Below are 21,112 nucleotides of genomic sequence, written 5' to 3'. Positions count from 1 at the left end.
AAAGATGCTGGAAGGGTGTTGAGATGCATGTTAGAAGAAGCCTCCATGCTGTGGACGGGTCTTTAGAGGAGGATATGGGGGGAGCTCAGAGAGGAACACGGGAGCCGGGGAGCAGCCTCAGTCTTCGTGGAGGAAACCTCAGCCGTCCTGAGCAGATGCAGAAATGTGGGTGACGACGGCCATCGTGACGGGTGCTCAGATGGAGCCGGAACCTTCTTAGTGGATCCTGGAGGGACACGGAACTTGTTATGGACGGTGGGGAACTTGTGTGACGTGTTTCTCCTGCTGTTCTGTGGAAGGTAGAATGAGGAGAAGGGAATCGGACGCTCAGCTGAGGCTCTTTCTACGCCTAGGGAGGCAGGTCAGGCTCCGCCCCCTGATGACTCGTGGTGAAGGACAGCAGAGACGGGGCTAAACTGTTTGCATCATGTACGTTTGATCCTTTACATCCGCCACGATAATAACCACAACCACATTTTCTGACAAAAAAACAGCACAGTGCATTGGTCCTAAGGAGGTTGTCACCTCCACATAGAGGGCGCCCCATGGGACAGGCCAAGCTGCTGCTCCCCGAATCTGATCACCTGGCTAGTGCTGGGAACACATACCTGAGAGCCTCTCCAGCCTGGAATTGGAACAGCAGGGACACTGGGGAGGCCCACTACTGGGTGACGTGGACGTCCCTGGAGTGAAACTTTGGAGGGACGACGTGCTGGACCCTCCTCCCACGGCAGAGCGACTCGGGAACGTCACCATCAGCTCTCCCTCTGCCTGCTCTCGGGGTCGGACTTGCACTGGGGCCTGACAGCGTCTGCAGCCTCCCTGAGCCCTCAGCATTTTCTCCACAAGTGTAGGTGTTTCATGATGAAAAGCAATAGAATGTTCACGCAAAAATGATCCAGCCCTCAACTCACTTTTTATAAAGCCTTGACTAACAACCCTTCTGTAAATGTCATTGATATTATAAAATAGTTTCTACTGAAAAAGATAAAATCCTCCAGGCAATGGTCAGTTCCTTGCAGAAACACCGCTGGTTTATCATCTGCATTTCTTCAATCAACACTAATCAACTTGTTGCTGTCAACGTATTCTCCAGTGTTAATTAGAATCGGTCATCCATGTTGTCTAAGTCAGGAATTCATCCTAAATAACCTGCTCGGGGCTGATTCAAAGGGAGCAGAAGTGGATGGATCCACGGTGGACGGCAGCTCTGCTCTTCTGAGGCTGACAGCCTGGCCCTCCCGGTGACTGTGCCCATGGACCTTGGACCTGGCTAGGCTCTCCACACAACGGGTCCTTCCCAGAGCTCACAGCACACTGAGGGTCCCATCTGGATGTGTCCCCCAGAGCACAGGAGAAGGAGGTGACACACAGACAGTGTCAGCAGCACCAGGTCAGTTCTACATCACACTCCATCTTCACCACACGAGCTTGTAGCTTTGGCCATGTATAGTCATTTGCCTTTGAAATGTGTCCACACAGAGGACAACAGGGGACGGTTGTGCAATGATGAGGGCGAAAGTCCCATTAGCCTTTTCCATGTGCCTGGAGGTGACACCCGTAAGCTCAAGGTAAGACCCTGAGTCATGAATGTTAGACCACATGACAGATACTCTATTTTGAGGGAATAAAGTATATAAAGAGGAAAGCAAAAAAAAAACTAATAAAGAAGAAAATGGATTGAAGGAGTAGAACACGGGATTCGTGCAGAGACGTATTGACGGTTTTAGGAGCACGAGGCTCAGTTTTGAAATCTAATGGATTTTGTCCATCCTGACACTGGCCCCGTGTCCACCGTGGCTGTGACATGATCCAGGTACATTGATCAGGGATTCAGCAGGGTCTCTGCTCTACGTCAGATTGCTAATTTTTCAGGCAAGTATTTTAAGCTTTCTTAGGATTCTGTTCCTGGTGACAATGGGTAGAGTCATTTCTGCCTCTGGAAGTGAAACCCTATGGTTTGTGCAAGTGAGAAATGTGTCCTTCCTTACCAATAAAACTCAAATGAATGTGAACATTTTATATACAGAAATGTTGGAGGTGAGCAGAGAATAGTAAGTGTACACAGGTTCCTCTGACACTGCTACAAGGACAGGAAGCTGCAGATCACATAGGAAACCAGCCCCGAGTCTCCATCTGCACGAGCTGCTGGGGCTGAGACACAAGTCCTCGGGGTGTGTATGCCCCCTGCAGACCCTGACCTCCCTGGAGGCCCTGACCCCCTGATGTCCTCAGCACACATTTCCTTCAACGTCCAACAGAGGAACAGAGACGCGCCCGGCCCTTCTCCTTACTCAGCATTCAGTGGTGCGTCCCTCCCGGTACAGGCATATGGACCCTCCTGTGTAAAACATGTCCCCTCTTAGTTACTTCTGTCAACTGACCCCACCATCTACCCCTAGGCCACAAGTCCCCAGCTGCCTCTGCTGCTCCCAGGGGTGCTCCCGACTCTCTCCTGTGGCGATACTGCAGTTGCAACTGTCTTAACTAAAACTTTCCTTCCAATTTGATAATTGTTGGAGGACATTTTTCAACTCAGAGAGAGAAAAAAAGTGAAAGGAGATGTCAAGTCTCAATCGTCTCCTGGCAGGACACAGGTGATGAGTGGGCTCCTCTTCCATTAGGTGGCTCCTCGGGACCCAGGAAGGTGGATCCGAGGGCACAGCGACAGGCCCGAGGTTGGGTCTCAGCCACAGCAGCTCATCCCCAGGTCCTAAGACTCAATGGAGTTCTCTCAGATGCGCTTAGAATCATCTTCAGCTGGTGATTTCTCTCTAACTTCATTTCCTCTCTTAGGAAGGGAGGGGTCTGGACTGTGACCATGTGCTTGCCCTGCAGTGCATTTTAGAATGAGGTAACTGGTCGTCTACGACCACAGGTCTACACGGGGAGAGGGTTATGCTCCAGGATGCATGCACCCGAATCCTTACTGACAGTTGAGTTAGAGATTACACTCGAACATTGGACATGATGCTCTTCGGTATTTTGGGCTTCAGGTCATGCTTTAATGAGTCAGCTTTGGGGGATGTTGGGATGTGCTTAGTGGAACTGGCATGTGGGATGGATGTGAGTATTCGGAGGGCTGTTTCAGTTGCTCTGTGCTCGAAAGCTGTGACTGTTCCAGGGAAAAGGCACGTTGCCATTCCAGGACCATTAGACGTCTTGAGGTAAATGGCTTCCGGTTTTATCTGAGAGAATCCTAATGCAGCCATAGTGTTCATGCCAGAGCGAGGCAGAGGAGATTAGACTCTAGAGGAGAAAGCAATGTGACCGGTGATGTGAGGTGACTTCCTCCAGGCTGTGGGGCTGGAGAACATGGCATGAGTCAGGATGTAAGGAAAGCAGCTCTTGAACCAGGAAAGACACAGAAGCAGACCACTGTCTGAGTTTGCTCAGGCTGCAGTAAGAGAACAAAACCTTCTGAGTAATTTAATATTAACAACCATTCCCTTCTCAAGGTTCAAGAGGTGGGAATCCAGGATCGAGGTGCCAGCATGTTCACCATTGGGGAGGATCCTCTTCCTGGGTCATATCTGATTTGCTCTTGCTGTGTCCTCAGGTGGAGGAAGTGACATGCATGGTCTCTGCGGCCTGATTTAGTCAGGTGCTAATCCACTTCATGAGAACCCTGGCCTTGTCATCCAGCGCCTTCCAAACACCCCACCCCCTAACACGGTCTTTTGTGGGGATAAAATTTCAATATGTAATGTTGAGGAGCACATGTGTTCAAATCCAGCCCCCCTAAACCTCTGAGCATCTGTGGTCCTGCCAGCACCTTGAAGTCTGTCCAGGGAGACTGATTTTTTGCTCTGACCGCCAGACTGTGAAAGTCAATGTGTGTAGACTGTACTCTGAGTGTGTGATAATGTGATTCAGCAGGGACAGGGAACTCACAAGGCTGGACGTGGGTCCCACATCATCATAGGTCTCCCCACGCTGTTCCCTGTGTGTGAGGACAGAAGTCTTGCCCCAGGGACAGGGACACTGCAGGCTGTTGTCGGAGGAGGAGCCTCTTCAGGAGCTGAGCCCTGTAGGAGAGAACGGAGGTGGACTGTGCTAGAACCTGGCTCACCTGTCACCATGACTTTGCTACAAGGAGTCAGGATCGTCCTCCCAGAAGGTCATGTGCCTGGTGCTGGACCTCAGACTGGGCAGTAGGAGTTCACCCTTCAGTCTTTATACTTACCTATATTGAAGCATCATTCCCTTTTCAGAAACAGGGGAACGTGGGAGGAATGGCTGGGGGATCTGCAGTCCAAACCCTGAATCTGACACCAACATGTAATCCCAGACAATGCCTGAACTAACTCCCTCATCCAGAGACCAGGGAGGTGCAACTGTGCCCTCTGCAGAAGCAATGACAAATGATAAGGACCTGTCAGGAAATGGTGACCCTGCATCTTCCTGCAGGACACCTGGACTCCTGACACCTTTCCCTGAATGACAGATGAGCATTTGAGATCTTCTTTTCCATCTCTGGTACCTGACTCTGTATGAGAACTTCAGGGGAATAATTGTTCCCTTCCTTCCTCAGCCCCACACAGCTGCCCTCTCCCTCAGGGTTTCTGTCACTCTCAGGATGTGGGTCGTCACACTGTGTCTCTCGCACAGTAATATGTGGCCGTGTCCTCAGGCCTCAGACTGCTCAGCTCCATGTAGGCTGTGCTGGTGGATGTGTCTGCGGTCATGGTGACTCTGCCCTGGAACTTCTGCGCATACTTCTGCTACTATCTTCAGGATCAATTCTTCCCATCCACTCAAGCCCTTGACTTTGTGCCTGTCGCACCCAGTGCATATAGTAGTCGGTGAAGGTGTATCCGGAAGCCTTGCAGGAGACCTTCACGGAGGCCCCAGGCTTCCTCACCTCGGCCCCAGACTGCACCAGCTGGACCTGGGCGTGGACACCTGTGGAGAGGAGACAGCAGTGGGTGCAGAGCCCTGACTGGCCCTGGTGCCCTTGTCCGCCCAGGGCTGGGGATCCCCTTACCTGTGGCCACTGCCACCAGGAGGAGGACGCTCCAGCTCCAGTCCATGCTGAGGGTGGTGCTGTCAGGGCCTCTGTGGCGGAAGGCGTGATGGTGGGTGTTGTGAGGACACAGACAAGTCCCTACTTAACCTAGTACTCCTCGGCTCATTTGCATATTCATGAGGCAGAGTATTCATAGCTGAATTCTTGGCCCTACCTTAGAGAGAGTCAATGATACAAGGACCATGCACAATGGGCATTTGTGGGTCCAGGCCCAATTCTTGTTGGAAACATTTGTTATCTGCCAGGGCCCTGATCTCTGTACACAGTTCTGGCCACTGAGGAGCATGTTTCACAAGACTTCTCCTCACTGTCCACCTCCTTTGTGTGACACGGAGACATGGAACTGGTTCCAGGCTCTTAGTGATAATGTCTCATTCCAGGGTCAGAGTGTCTCCTAAATGCCACACCTAGTGATTTAGTCAACCATCCTTGCCACCAGCTCTTCACCACTCAGAGGACTAGGTGGCCTAGATCTGTTCCTCGTGTGTGGTTCCTATTGCTTTCTTGAGTTTGGCAAAGGGTCCTGACAGAGTAGGACATTGTTGTTTCTTCAGCATCCCTGTCTGACTGTTAATTAAATGTTATGAAAGGAGGAAGCCCCAGACCCGCCGAGTAAGAACTTACCCACTCCCCCTGCACCTGCTACTGGAGCTGAAGCTGCTGCTTAGTGGGTCCTGAGCGCCCCCTGCAGCCGAGTCATCACCCTGCATAAGAGGGACCCGTGTGGGCTCAGGGGCATTGACCTTGCAGTGTCTGCAGTCCAGGATTAAATGTCTGTGCCTTGACTTCGAGATGCTCCCTCAGGACCACCATATGCTGTTTGATGGACAGTCTACTTCTACTAGTCTATGAATGAGATGCACACAGCAGAGGTTCCCACGGATGTCACCTTTGACCTGTTACTAGATGTAGGGATCTAATCTCACTACGTGTAAGAGACACCTGGACAGATAGAATTGACACAAAATCACTGAATGTCATAATATATTCGAGTATCACTCAGGAAGCTGGAATCTGGAGAGTACAACAGATGACGACGTGTTAGACCTCAGGTGAGGTCACATTTTGAAAGGGCATCGGTCCCTCTGGCTGGACTCAAAAGGTGCATGTGTCACCTCACTCGAGGACCAGGTGCTGTCACTCCTGGGACATGATCCAACCTATGAGAGCGCTCTGTCCCAGGGGGAGCTGAGAGCAGGCGGGAGGAGACGCAGGAGTCCTGGCTTCCAGGATGCGCTGGGACACGAGGTCCACGATCACGTCTGAGAGGCACTGGTCTCTGCGTGAGGACATCTCGTAAGCACTGCTGTCAGGAACCTGTGCCTGTGCCGACATAACCAGAAAGGTGATGAACATCCTTCTGGTCAGTGAACCTGCTCACAGTTATCCCTGGGATCTCGCTATATGTGAACTGTACGCCCACCACTCATGTGGTGAACCCTCACACGCAATTGACAGTACTGGAGAAGGACTTTATCCAACAGAATCCGTACCATAGAAGACAATGAATAGGAAGAGCGATATCGTTCATTCTCTCCAGCATTGAGACTGCAGTGAGGAGTCAGTTTTTGCCCTGTGGGGAGGGATACTCACTCTGAATTAAGGTCTCTGCACTTTGAACATGGACTTCATGCCCCCCCCAAAATTGAGACAAATAATTTCTATCATTTAAGCTGCCCAATCATTGGTGTTTGTGATGGCAGCTTGAGCACATGAGACAGACTGTGGTGCTGAGAAGTGGGTGCTGCTGGAACAAGCACCGAAGAAGGTGCACATGGTCGTGGAAGCAGATGATGGGTAGGAGGTGGGAGACTTTTAAGTGCCTGCTAGAAAATTCCAAGCTTGCTGAGAGAGGAGTTACAAGTAATTGTGTGGAGAGCTCAGAGACAGGACGGGAGAGCCGAGGAGGAAGCTCCCACACTGAGAGAACACGCACACAGTCACGAGGACACGGTGGTTGGAGTGTCAACATTGGGAGCCGTTTTGGTGAAGTGTCAATGGAAATGAGAATAGGTCATGGGTTTTGGAGGAAAGTGACCTTGTCACAAAGTTTCAAAGAATATGGGTGGCCAGGTTTAGGGCAATGTCTAAGGTAGAGCTGTGAGCAGTGCAAGTGTGTATTTAGCTCGGGGATTACTAAGCTAAAGGCGGGAGTGTTTGGTTCCTTCTTTGTAATGTTTCCAGTAAAACGTGGTAGGACAGTGATGGATCAAAGACAGCAGTATGAATCAAATGCCTCTCAGAATGTGGAGTTGTGAAAAATGGCCAGTCATCCGTAAGCCAAAATTGTGGACTACGTTCTGAAGAGGGCAGGAAAAGTGTTGCTAAAAACATTACATAAAAAAAAATCTAAGTCCTGGCCTGTGGGTCTGATCGGCCATCTCAGCGTCAGCCAGGAAGGGATGATTCCAGCATAAGCCACTTTGAAATGAAGGGGAGCAGAAGGTGGGGTGGAATGACGGGAGATGTCAGACTTCATGGATTTTACTAAACAGGATCATAACCGACACGGTGCTGAAGATGCAGTATGTTGAAGAAAAGGGCAGAATGACCTTGGAGGAGACTCAGAGGTGATCAGGGAGGATTCTCTGGTCAAGACCTGGGCCATCACCTCAGTGTAACGGGTGACACGGCCTCCAAACAAAGCCTTTGGATTGACCAGCACCTGGCAGTGCCTGGGGGTGCGACTGCCGTCCAGCAGAGCCACGGAGAGACTGTCGTAGAGTCCAGATGGAGGTTCCCACCCTTTGGCGGCCCCTCCATCGTATTTAGGAAGCACATAATTCATCAAGTTTTATAGGTTCACAGTTGGAGAGAACTTTAGACTCAATCTGAATCGTATGTCAAGTCCCACCAATAACTAATGAGATGATATTTAGATGAGACGTTGGACCTAAACTTTAGAGTTGGTGCTATAACTAGTGCTATATTTGGGACGGTTGGGTTAGATTTAATGTATTTAGCATGAGAGAAAGACATGAATTTTGGGGTCCACTGGTGGAATATTATGAACTGAGTTCGGTTATTCAAAATTCATGCCTTGGAGTCTGAATTCTCAGTGATGGTGTTTAAATAGGGCATTGAGGAGGCTTGAAAACTAAGTGAGGTCATAGTGTGGTGGTCCCACCCCACTAGGACTGGAGTTGTAAAAACAAGATCATGTGAGATGTGACCAGCATATTTAGCGTGTTCCCTGACCCCTGGCTCACCATGGCCACAATGAGGTTTTTAGCTTGGTGCTCAGTATACGTTGGTCCATCAAGATATTTTCTTTCAACAGGTTTCTGAGTTTTTAGTGGTGCCCCTGGGTCAGCAGGCAGCTGTACCCCGACCTGATACAGACCTGTCCTTCAAATGTGTCTGTGTGACATTTAATCATAAGTGTGCTTGACATGTAGGATAAGAATGTCACTTTAGACTCCCTGATATAACCTGTCTGGGTGTCCATAAATGGAAAGACGTGTTAGAGGGACGATTGGAGATAAGGTGGGGACAGGTGAATGCCACGTATGTACATAATCCCTTCTCTGTGATTGGCTGGGCAGAGGCTGGGAGAATGACCAGTGATTCTCAGGCTGCAGGAGAGACTCAGTGAAATTCGGACAGTACATGACATCTGATCATGTTCGGTGTGTTTCCAAATCCACCCGATTCAGTGAAGAGCTGGAGGGTCATGTGTTGTAGGCAGGACAGAAACGGCATTGGGGAGAGTCCTGGGGGCTGATCCTACTCCTGTGGCCATGTGTCCTGTCTGAAGGGAGGGCTCATGTGGGGACAGCGTGTGCCTGTGGGGGAAGAGAGCCTGAGCTCAGCACACAGGAGTCTGCACTGTGCCGGGTCTCTCTCTGTGCAGGTATTTTCTGGCCACAGGGAAGAAGACAGCCCTCAGGATGGTCCCTCTGCTGAGACATGAAAACAGACACATAGAAAACTGGCGAAGGAAGGTCTCCAGCGACCAGTGATATGTCGTCTACAGACAGACAAGGTGCGTTTTCATTTTAGTCTGCAGTGAGAATAGGAGAAGTTAGAGCCATGTTGAAAAAGTCAGGGTTGTCCTCGTGGGCAGCTGAGAACTTTGAGAGGAAATCCCTGCTCCCAACAGGAAGCCCCTTCCCACCTCCCTCTGCACCTGCTGCTGGGCTGGTCTGTGTGTGCTGTGCTTTGTGTGACCTGAGCGCCCCCTGGAGACCTGATCGGCACCTGTAGCTCCCCCTCCTGTCTCCCTCAGGGAGGTTTGTGTCTGGGCTCACACTGAGGTCTCCTCACTGTGTCTCTCGCACAGTAATACATGGCCGTGTCCTCGCTGGTCACGGAGTTCAGTTTGAAGAAAACCTGGCTCTTGGAGGTGTCCCTGGTGATGCTGAGTCGGGACTTAAGTGAAGGGTTGTAGTCTGTGCTTCCACCACTCCATATAGCACCGACCCACTCCAGCCCCTTTCCTGGAGCCTGGCGGGTCCAGTGCACATGATAGCTGGTTAAAGAGAACCCAGAGACGGTGCAGGTGAGTGAGAGGGTCTGCGAGGGTTTCACCAGTCCTGGGCCCGTCTCCTGCAGCTGCACCTGGGACAGGACACCTGGGGACAAGGAGCATCAGTCCTGTCAGTCACGTGCAGTCACAACCATCCCACAGACCCGTGTCTGACATCTGAGACACTCACCTTGGGGGGCTGTCACCAGGCACAGGAGAAGACCCCACAGTCTCATCTTCACCTCGATCACAGAGCTGCTTCCCCAGAGACCTGAGCCCTGTGTGAGGAGAGAGCTGTGAGCATCCACAGCCCAGACAGGTTTTACCCTGGGGCTGGAGGAGGAATTTGCATGTGGGCATCCTGCTCCTCATAAGTGGGGAGGGACTGGGTCAGGCTCCCTGGTGTCTCTGGGGTCCAGCTGGTTCTCTTCCCTTTAATACATACAGTGTCTGAGTGTGGGATGGCAGAGCAACGATCTCTAAGATACATTGAAACAGGTCTAAGGAAACCCTGCTTTTCATAGTATGCGAATAAACGCTGGACTTTGAGTAGGTCACCTTTTTAAAACTTATAAGTGTTTCTCATAATTATGAAAGTGATTAGCATGATGGTCAGACACATTTGTACTTCAAACTCATTGAATATATTCACAGTTCCCAAATATTTATAAACATAATTCAAGTAAATCATACTTTTTCACCTTTGTTATAAATTACATCCAAAATAATAGACAGTCTTTTCCAATCCCTCCTTTATTGAAGCACATGTGAGTTTTCTTTGTCTAAGTAGCTGCCTCTGTCCATAATCAGGCTGGAAGACCCCTGATGCTGGACCCTTCATATTGTGCTTTTTCTTATTTATTTTTAAATAATAAAGTCTTCCCATATTCTATATAATTTTTTTATGACATATATTTTAATTTACTAGTTTATGTGGAGATGTAACTAATTTTTGAAATAATATTTGAAATATCACGTATTTATATTCGCCTACATTTTCCTTAAGGTCCAACCCGTGTGTGTCCCATCTGAGAAACCCTTGGCTGATCCAAGGTCACACACATTCTGGTCTATCGATGTGTGTCATTCCCTCGACCAGTGCCATGCAACCTTTATTATTGCAGGAGGGAATCAGGGCAAAACCGAGTTTATCACACTCAGAATCCTGGAGACTGGAGACCTGGATTTCACCAGGGGCCACATGGAAGACACCAGGGTGTCAGGAGTCATGTATACCAGGGAGAGGGGACCTTAGAACCAAGTTTTCCTGGGGTTTCCTGGGTAAAGGATGAGCAGGACTGGTGAAGAGCTTGTGCCTGACTCGTGTGAATCATTTCTGTGGGCTCAGAGCTGGACGTGGTTCTCCATCTGCCTGGCAGCTGGGCCTGGGATGACGAAGGCAGAGGAGTATCGTGTCCCGGGATGTGCGGGCAGAGATAGTCGGGTGCCCTGGGGTCTTAGTTTCCATGTGAAAGGCGTCTGCCAGGCTAGGACCTGTGCTGTATCTAAGAACTGGTGAGGTCATGAGGGGAAGTGTCTCCCATCCAGAAATATTTTTCAAGTTGTTAAACATCATAATGTAGAGAAGGCGATAAAGTACGTAAACACACTCAATGCAGGGAGCCTTTGCATTCACACCAACTGCAGCACCTTGCCCTATTCAGCCCCCATTTCATGCGGAAAAAATCACTGCATCCTTCATCCTCCACTGTGAACCTTGGGGACTGGCCTGGGACACACAGTCGTACCCTCAGGAGCTCCTCATTCGACCCTGAGCACATCATGAGCGAGCACACGCTTCCTCCCTAACTGTGGGTTCATCTCCCACGGTGTTTCAGCTCAGGCTGAAGCTTTCATATTGGGTGTGCGTGTGGGGGGCTGTATCACTGAGTGATGGATGGGGCTTCTATAGACGAGTGGGTCCGGGGTGTGAATTCCTCTCCCATTTACATGATTCATTTCTATTGATAAAGGAGAGAAACCCATAGTTACCTGGGACACAATGTGGGTGCAGTAGAGAGGCTTTTTTCCCTAAGTAGATCTAAACAGCTAAGATGGCCTATAGGATAGAGTGATCCATCCTTGTTCAGCTTGTATTAGGGGTGCTGAGCCACCCCATGAGGCCTGGGAAGAGAAATGCTCTTTAGGGTAAAGAGGAGGCCACGTGTGTGGGGAGCTCATAGTGCGCCATCCTCTATCCGACCAGGAACCAGAGAGAAGTCCAAACACACGGGGTCCCTCACCTGAACCCTCACCACCTGCAGCTACCCTCTTACTAGGAGCTTTCTCGGATGTGGGGAGAATTTACAGCAATGACTGTGATGGCGTCTGAAGGCACAACAGCTGAGCGACTGTGTGATGCGAGGACATAGTGCAGAATCATTGGAGGAGACCCATGTCAAAAATTATTAACCCTCTTTGCTGTGACTGGTACGTGGGGAGGGCTTGAGAGTGAGGGGCACGGAAGCACAGGAGACACATGGCTAAACAGATGTCGTGTAACTAGGACAGTAGATGATAGTGGGTGATGTTGGGGTGTTTCAACATCCACCTGAGTAAATGAGGAAAAAGAGGTTAACGTGCTTCAGACAGGACAGGGAACCGGTGAGACAGAGGTCGTGAAGGACAGGTCCTCCCATGCGGGCCATGTGTCCCGTCTGAAGGGAGGCCCACGTGGGGACAGCGTGTGTCTGTGGGGGGCAGAGCCTGAGCTCAGCACACAGGTCCCTGCACTGTGCTGTGTCTCTCTGTGTGGAAACAGTTCCCAGTCTCAGGACACAAAGCCCATAGGTGGTCTCTCTGTCATGAAATCAGAAAGGACACATTGAAAGCTGGTGCAGGAAAGGTCCCCAGGCACTGATGATACACCGTCTACAGACAGGTTAATTCTTCATTTCTTGCGTGTGTGAGAATGTGGAAAATTAGAGCCACAAAGAAGAAGCAGTAATTCTCCTGGGAGGAAGCTGAGAGATTTGAGAGGAAATCGCTGCTCCCAACAGGAAGCCCCTTCCCCAGCTCCCTCTGCACCTGCTGCTGGGCTGGTCTGTGTGTGCTGTGCTGTGTGTAGCCTCAGCGCCCCCTGGTGTCCTGAGCACCCTCTCCTGTCTCCCTCAGGGAGGTTTGTGACTGGGCTCACACTGAAGTCCCCTCACTGTGTCTGTCGTACAGTAATACACGGCCGTGTCCTCAGCCTTCAGGCTGCTCATTTGCAGATACAACGTGTTCTTGGCGTTGTCTCTGGAGATGGTGAATCGGCCCTTCACGGAGGCAGCGTAGTTTGTGCTGCTGCCATCACTACTAATGTATGAGACCCACTCCAGCCCCTTCTCCGGAGCCTGGCGGACCCAGCTCATCCAGTAGTTACTGAAGGTGAATCCAGAGGCTGCACAGGAGAGTCGCAGAGACCCCCCGGGCCGCACCACGTCTCCCCCAGACTCCACCAGCTGCACCTCACACTGGACACCTGCGAACACAGACACGTCGGGGTCAGGAAACGGTCACATACCCGTGTTCCTCACTCACACCCACTCACGTACTCGGTGTCCCTTGTTCCCCATCAGTCACCTCGTAAAACAGCGATGAGGAAAACCCAGCTGAGCCCAAACGCCATGGTGCGGCGTGCGTGTTCAGACCTGATCCCGGAATGGGGACCCCTGGGAATCGCGGGGCTGGGCTCCTGTCCCAGAGCTGCAGGCTCGGGGCTGCGCTGGCTTTTATCAGCAGAGGGGCCCTATTTGCATGTGCTCTGACTGTATAAGGAGCTCTGGGGTTGGGGACCCACAGAGAGGGTAGAACCCAGATCAGGTGTGCGTGTGTTTGGGCCCGTGGTGGCAATGAGGACATTTTGTAAACTATGCCTTTTATTGTGACATGTGTTACTTAAACACTTAGCACCATCATCTTATTTCATTTTACTCATGCACATAAGTCATGTGATGTGATATCATTTACCCGCATCACAGGTGAACAAGGCCAAACAGGACCACATAGAGCTTGCTGGTGTCGAGAGCACACGTGTCTAAGAGTGAACTCATGTGTCTGGCCCTGCACGCTCCCCACTGCACCCCACTGCTCCCTTGGGCCACCTCCAGGACAGAGTGGACGTGCCCAGTGAGGTGCAGGTCTGCGTCCTGTATCAGTGCGTGTGGGATTTGCTGCCTTCTAGTGCTAACGGAGAGCACATGTGACAACCAGGGTCACAGGTGTATTGCAGGCGTCTGTCCCATCTGAATGTCACTCTCTGTGCCTCTAACTTTCTTTGTCCACTGATAAGTGCACTTGTACGGTAGTCGTCTTGCTGTGGTAGAGCTCTTTCAGCCACAGCCACACCAGGATGACGTGTACAGTTGGAATCGCACACACATACATGATGTCCATGTTACATCCTCAGCATCATAATTTGAAATGCAGTGTGTGGTGAGACCCGGGCTCGCACGAGTCAGTGCTGAGTCTTCTTCTGATGCATGCGTCCACCTTCGTGTGAGTCCATGTACCAGCTGAAGGGTGTTGGATTATCCTCAGTCCCTGGGCTCTACAAAGAAAACCAATTCTCAGCCTGTAGATGTAGAGACCTGAGAAAATGTTCTTATTCTTGTGACACACAGCCACAGTGATGAGCAAGCTGCACTAAGTGCCAGTTAATCCATTCCTTTGAACATTTGGGTATGGGAAGTCACACCCATACCTAAGGAAATTGCACCCCGAGGTCTGGAGGCTGAGGTTCCTGCAGAAAATAAGGGACCATACTCAGCCTACCCATGATAGCTCTTTGGAGGGCAGAGCCCTAGAAAGAACAAATATTTAACTATAAAGAGTTAATCTTTTAAAAAGCCAGTGTGCTAAATCAGGGAGCAGTTCCCCCAGTGAGGGCACAGAAGACCGTGTGTGAACCAGGAAGCGAGACCTCAAGATGCCGAGTCTGTTGTCTTTACCGTGGATTCGTCTCCCCCAGGACTGTGTGAAGAAAATTCCAGTGGTCTTTTTAAGCCACTTCACTGACTACTATAGTTATATATACACAGTCATCCAGTTTCTTCTGCACGTGCCTTATCTCATTTCCCCTTTGCGAATCTGGATCTTTGAATCCTCCCCTTTTCAGTCATTGTTGTCTCAGTTTGTCCCTATGTGTGCTGAACGTTCGTTACTCTCTTGCTATAGCAAATCTCTTGTTATTGTTTAAGCTCGTAATGCCCTGTTCTGAGTAGAGTTGCACTCCTCTGCTTCTATCACCCTGCTAGTCACTTTAATTCTAATTATGGTTTTTTTTTCTTTGTCAATGTTTAAGGTGAGCTTACCCCTTTCAGTATTTCCTGTAATGGCAGGCTCATAGTGGAGAATTCCCTTAATTTTTGTATGCCTGGAAAGGTCTTTATTTCTCCCTCATATCTAAAGGAGAGCTTAGCTGGATGTATTACTCTTGGCTGGTAGTTTCTTTCATTTAATCGTTTGAATATTTGATTCCACTCCTTTCTGGCTTGTAAAGTTTGTGCTGACAAATCTGACGATAATCGAATGGGTATTCCGCTATGGGTTACCGTCTTCCTTGGCTGCCCCAAGAATTCTCTCTTTGTTGTTGATTTTCGATAATTTTAATACAATGTGTTTTGGTGATGGCCTTTTTCGGTTGAGGTAATTGGGTGTTCTGCTGACTTCTTGAATTCCAAGCTCCAGCTCATTCCTTAGATTTGGGAATTTCTCATGAACTATTTGTCTGAAAATGCTTTCTAATAATCTCTGCTCCTTTCCCTCCCCTTTGATAATGCCCATTATTCTTATGTTTCCTCTCCTGATGGTATCAGCTAGTTCTTGTATTTCCCTTTCATTATTTTTCATTCTTTGGTTTGTCTCTTCTTCTTTCTGATTTCTTTCTAGATTTCTGTCTGTGCCATCACTGATCCTTTCCTCCATTTGGTCGACTCTATTTGCCAAGCTTGCTATTTCATTTTTCAACCCTTGCAGTGTGCTCGTTATCTCCAGAAGCTCTATTCTGTCCTGATTGAGTTTCAGTTTCCTTGCTAAAGAACTCATTCTGCTCATCTAGTTGTTTTTTCAATTTCTGAAATTGTTGATATGATTCGTTTTGGATCTCAATGAGTGTTTTCAGAAGTACCATCCTGAATTCTCTGACATTTAAGTCACATATTTCTGTGTCCGTAAGCTTATTTTCTGGAGAGTTTTCTCTTAGTTCCTGAGATGCCTTGTCACCTTGGTTATTCATGGTGTTTAATGGACCATTTCTCCACCTGGGCATTAATGGAAATGTTTTTTGCCTTTTTTTCCAGAACGAAGATTTATTATATAAAGGTCTCTCTTTAGCCTGTTGCAAAGATGTCGCTTTTCTTTTGGTTTCCAGTAGCTGGCGTCTAATCTCTTGGATGCCTACTTCATATAAAGACTTAACGGTGTCTTTTTTTTTCCTCGTAGATGTTTAATCACACTCACTGCTCTCAGTCTCAGTCCCTGTCCGTGTTAGCAACAGTTTCAGGAGCATTTACTCAGACTCCCCTGGGGCTCTGTGGTGATTGGTCTCGGAGGGTATGGGGCAGGGGCTGTCTGGGTTGGGGGTTGGAGGCTGCGGCTCAGCCTCCATTTTGCAGCCGCAGCTGGTAAAAATCAACGGTTATTTCTCTGCCGCCCCCTCTTCTCTGCTGTCCCCACTTCTCTGCTTTCTTCCCCGGTGTCTGGACACTGATGCTGGCTGCGTAGAGCTCACAGCTCTCCCAGGGCTGTTCAGAGAACTCGCCGCACCTTTTCCCCGCCCTCTCCTCCTGCAGGGAGCTCCAGTACAAGAGGCCGCTTCTTTGTTTCTCCCAGACCACTGCCCGACACTCAGGGTTCTGTCCTGTGGTAGCTCTTATGCAAAGATCCCACACTCAGATGTGCTGCTGTGCACTTTGGGTGTTTCTTTATTGCTGTTGTTCAGTTTTAGATGTTCAGCTTGTTGTTTCAAGGGGAGAGATTTGGGGACGGCTCACTCCACCATGTTTCTTTAGTGTTCTTCTACCCAGCTCTTCTATTAGGATCGTGTTTAGTGCTTATCTTTTCAGCTGAAGCCTCTTACTCTGTTAACAGCAGCAGCTCTCTCTTGACAAATGCATCTTGGCTGAGGTGTGCATGGAACAAAGTTGTTGCATCCAACTCAGAGGCTATCAACACTCGCTGTGAGTTTTGAGTTGTCTCAGGACTCTGATTTGGAGAAAACTAGCAGAGTCGTTTCTGCCTCTGAAAGTGACCTCTACGTTTGGCGAAGGAGATAAATGTGATCCTCATTGTCATGAAAAAAGACCACCTTTTGTATCAGAAACATGAGGAGTGAGCTGAGAATGATAAATGTGCAAAGGTTCCTGTGACACTGTTGCAAGAAGAAGAAGCCGCAGAGCACAATAGGAAACCAGTCCTGAGCCTCCATCTGCATGCGCTGCTGGGGCTGAGACACGAGTCCATGGGGTTTGTGTGCCCCCTGCAGGCCCTGACCTCCCTGGAGGCTCTGAACCCCTGGAATCCCTGACCACTCGGAGACCCTAAACCTCTGCAGGTGTAGAGCCCCTGGAAGCCCCGACCCGTGGAGGCCTTGTGCACTGGAAGCCCTGAGCATCCTGGTGTCCTCAGCAGACTTTGTCTTTAAATCCCCCACTGAGAAACAGAGAGTTGCCTGGTCCCTTCCTTTACCCAGCATTCAGTGGTGCGTCCCTCAAGGTATAGGCATATGGAGCCTCCTGTGCAAAGCACGTCCCCTCTTAGTTACTTCTGTCAACTGAGCCCGCCCTCTGCCCCTTGACTACAAATTCCGAGCTACCTCTGCTGCTCTCAGAGGTACCCTTCTGTCTCTCTCCTATGGCAGGACCCATTTTGCCAGTGTCATAAATAAGACCTTCCTTTCAAATTTAGCAGTTGTTGGAAGAACGTTGTATCAGTCATAGAGACAGAATAAAGTGATTGGAGGCTTTGGAGTCTCAATCATCTCCTGGCAAGACACAGGTGATGAACATATACCTCTTCCGTCAGGTGGCTCCACAAGACCCAGGAAGGTAGATCCGAGGACAGAGTGACAGGTCAGAGGTTGGGTCTGAGCCATAGCAGCTCATCCCCAGGTCTTGAGACCCAATGGAGTTCTCTCAGATGGGCATAGAATCATCTCCGACTGGTGATTTCTAACTTCCATTTTCTCTCTTAAGGAGGAAGGTGTCTGGACTGTGACCATGTGCCTGCCCTGCAGTGTATTTTAGAATGAGGTGACTTGTCTTCTAGGACCACAGGTCTGCAGCTGGAGAGGATTTCACTGAAGAATGCATCCATCAAATTCTCACTGATACCTGATTTAGAGGTTATATTGGGAGGTTTTGAGGTGATCCCATTTGATATTAGGCTCGTGTTAATCTTTGACCAAGTTAGCATTGGGGGATGTTAGGATGTGCTAAGTGGAACCGATCTGTGGGATGGATGTGAATATCTGCAGGGCTGTTAGCGTCACATCATGCTTGGAGTCTGATGTTACATGGGAAAAGGCACGTTCCAGGACCACTAGACAGCTTGAGGTAAATGGTTTCCTGTTTCATCTGAGAGATTCCTAACGCAGTCACAAGTGTTCACGCCAGAGCGAGGCAGAGGAGATTAGACTCTAGGGGAGAAAGAAAACAATGTGACCAGTGATGTGAGGTGTCTTCCTCCAGACTGTGGGGATGGGGAACGGGGCATGAGTCAGGATGTAAGGAGAGTGGCTCGTCAACCAATAAAGACACAGAAGCCAACTGCTGTCTGAGTTTGTTCAGGCTACAGTAAGAGAGCAAAATCTTCTGAGTAATTTATTGTTAACAACCATTCACTTTCCAAATTTCAGGAGGTGGTAATTCAGGATCAAGGTGCAACATGGTCACCACTGGGGAGGACTCTCTTCCTGGGTCATATCTGGTTTGTTTTTGCTACATCCTCAGGTGGAGGAAGTGACACACATGGTCTCTGGGGCCTCATTTAGTTAGGTGCTAATCTACTTCATGAGACCCCTGACCTTGTCATTGAGCAACACCCAGAGAACTCATCCCCTAAGATGGTCCTCTGTGGGGTTAGGATTTCAATATGTAATGTTGGGGAGCACATGTGCTCTGACTACACCTCTCCCTCAATACTCTGGGCATGTGTGGTCCTGTCAATACCTTGATGTCTGTCCAGGGACACTGACTTCCTGCTCTGACTTCCAGACTGTTAAGAGTCAATGTTTGTAGACTGTACCCGGAGTGTGTGGTACTGTGATTCACCAGGGACAGGGAAGGCTGGACGTGGATCCCATGTCATCAAGTGTCTCCCCGTACTGCTCCCTGTGTGAGAGGACAACAGTCCTGCCCCAGGGACAGGGACACTGGGGGCTGTGGTCGGAGGGGAGGAGCCTCTTCAGGAGCTCAGCCCTGCAGGACAGAACTGAGGCGGAATGTGCTAGAACTTGACTCACCCGTCACCATGACTTTGGTAGCAAGAGTCAGGATCGTCTTCCCAGAAGGTCATGTGACTGGTGTTAGACCTCAGACTGGGCAGTAGGGGTTCACCCTTCAGTCTTTATACTTACCTATATTGAAGCGTAATTCCCTTTCAGAAACATGGGAAAGTGGGAGGAGTGGCTGGGGGATCTGCAGTCCAAACCCTGAATCTGACACCAACACGTAATCCCAGACGATGTCTGAACTAACTCCCCTCATCCAGAGACCAGGGAGGTGCAACTGTGCCCTCTGCAGAAGCAATGACAAATGACAGGGACTTGTCAGGAAATGCTGTCCCTCATCTTCCTGCAGGACACCTGGACTCGTGACACGTTTCCCTGAATGCCGGGTGTGCTTGTGAAGGTGTCACTTATAGTGTCAGGTTTCTGTCTCTGTGTGAAGAAGTCAGAGGACACTGTTCCCTTCCTTCCTGAGCCCCACACAGCTGCCCTCTCCCTCAGGGATTTTGTCACTCTCAGGATGTGGGTCGTCACACTGTGTCTCTCGCACAGTAATATGTGGCCGTGTCTTCAGGTCTCAGACTGCTCAGCTCCATGTAGGCTGTGCTGGTGGACTTGTCTGCAGTGATGGTGACTCTGCCCTTGAACTTCTGTGCGTAGTCTGTGCCACCATTATTAGGGTTAACGTCTCCCATCCACTCAAGCCATTGACCTGGTGCCTGTCGTACCCAGTGCATACTGTAGTCATTGAAGGTGTATCCAGAAGCCTTGCAGGAGATCTTCACGGAGGCCCCAGGCTTCCTCACCTCGGCCCCAGACTGCACCAGCTGGACCTGGGCGTGGACACCTGTGGAGAGGAGACAGCAGTGAGTGCAGAGCCCTGACTGGCTCTGGTGCCCTCGTCAGCCCAGAGCTGGGAATCCCTATACCTGTTGCCACTGCCACCAGGAGGAGGACGCTCCAGCTCCAGTCCATGCTGAGGGTGGTGCTGTCAGGGCCTCTGTGGCAGAAGGCGTGATGGTGGGTGCTGTGAGGACACAGACAGGTCCCTATTTAACCTAGTGCACCTCGGCTCATTTACATATTCATGAAGCAGTGTATTCTCAGCTGAAGACTTGGTCCCACCTGAGAGAAGACGATGACACGGAAACCGTGGTCAATGAGCATATGGTGTCCCAGGTACAAATGCTTGTTGTGCATATATGTCCCTGTCAGGGGCCTGATCTCTGTGCAGACAGAGCTTTTCCCTCTGAGGATCGAGTCCAACAGGACGTCTCCTCACTGTGCATGCTCCTTGAGTGACACGGGGAGACTGGATGCAGCTGAGCCCTGATCTCACATCTCGTATTCTTGCATCAATGTGTCTCTTAAATGTCACACCTAGTAAAACACACCCTGCCACCAGCTCCTCACAATTCAGATGTCTAGAAGCCCCAGACCTCCCCTTAGTGTGTGGTTCTCATTGCCTTCTCGAGATTGGCAAATGGTCCTGACAGAATGGAATGTCTATTTTTGCTTCTGCAGTCTCTGTCTAATTGGAAATTTAGGTGATCTGTGGAAAGAAGAAGCCCCAGGCCCTCAGAGGAATCCCCTCCTCCAGTTCCTCTGCACCTACTCAGGGTGCACAACCCATGTGGGGTGGTTCTGAGTGCCCCCTGTAACCCAGCCCTCATCTTACAGGAGAGGGTTCTCTGTGGGGTCAAAGGGCATGACCTCCTAGTGTCTCCAGTTCAGTGTGAGGGTGGTGCTGTCAGGTCCTCTGTAGAGGAAGGCATGATGGTGGGGTGCTGTGAGGACACAGCCAGGTCTCTACTTAACCTAGTGCACCTTGGCTCAGGATGCTTCTTCATGAACACCGTATGCTTTTGACATCACCTCTTGATATATTGAATTGGCCCCAATCACCCTCTATTACTCTATAGGGAGGCCCCAAGCAAGGGGTTTATGTAACCCCCCAGGGAGCCTCTTCCCTGGGGCTGATGGATGCACTGACACAGGCAGCAGTTCCCTGAGTCCAGAAACTCTTAGGGACTTGCTGGACCATTGATGTTCTTTAGGTTTCTCTAATGAAGGACACTTCTGAGAAACCCTGCAGATACACACCTTGTGGCTCAATGTACAGTCGACTTCCACTATTCAGTGAATTAGATGCACACACCAGATGTATGCTCAGAGGTCACCTTGACCT

The 21,112-nt window shown here is 49.9% G+C and overlaps 1 pseudogene and 3 gene segments (V, D, J or C); all 4 read right to left on the bottom strand.

The window, feature by feature from the left end:
* Positions 1-4,561: 4,561 nt before the first annotated feature.
* Positions 4,562-5,097, bottom strand: LOC120616353 (immunoglobulin heavy variable 1-46-like; annotated as a pseudogene).
* Positions 5,098-6,166: 1,069 nt separating this feature from the next.
* Positions 6,167-9,882, bottom strand: LOC120616359 (Ig heavy chain V region MC101-like). The segment is given in 3 exon segments: positions 6,167-6,352; positions 9,296-9,603; positions 9,688-9,882. Coding segments are annotated over 3 exon segments (540 nt in total).
* A 2,117-nt stretch (positions 9,883-11,999) lies between these two features.
* LOC120616358 (immunoglobulin heavy variable 3-74-like) lies at positions 12,000-13,174 on the bottom strand. The segment is given in 3 exon segments: positions 12,000-12,048; positions 12,657-12,960; positions 13,062-13,174. Coding segments are annotated over 3 exon segments (399 nt in total).
* A 6,280-nt stretch (positions 13,175-19,454) lies between these two features.
* Positions 19,455-19,993, bottom strand: LOC120616354 (immunoglobulin heavy variable 1-3-like). The segment is given in 2 exon segments: positions 19,455-19,771; positions 19,854-19,993. Coding segments are annotated over 2 exon segments (363 nt in total).
* Between the last annotated feature and the right edge of the window lie 1,119 nt (positions 19,994-21,112).

The sequence above is a fragment of the Pteropus medius genome, unplaced genomic scaffold (assembly GCF_902729225.1).
Source record: "Pteropus medius unplaced genomic scaffold, Ma_sr-lr_union100, whole genome shotgun sequence".
Lineage (NCBI taxonomy): Eukaryota > Metazoa > Chordata > Mammalia > Chiroptera > Pteropodidae > Pteropus > Pteropus medius.
The sequence above is the reverse complement of the archived record's forward strand: the minus strand, read 5'-3'. Positions and strand labels throughout refer to the sequence as shown.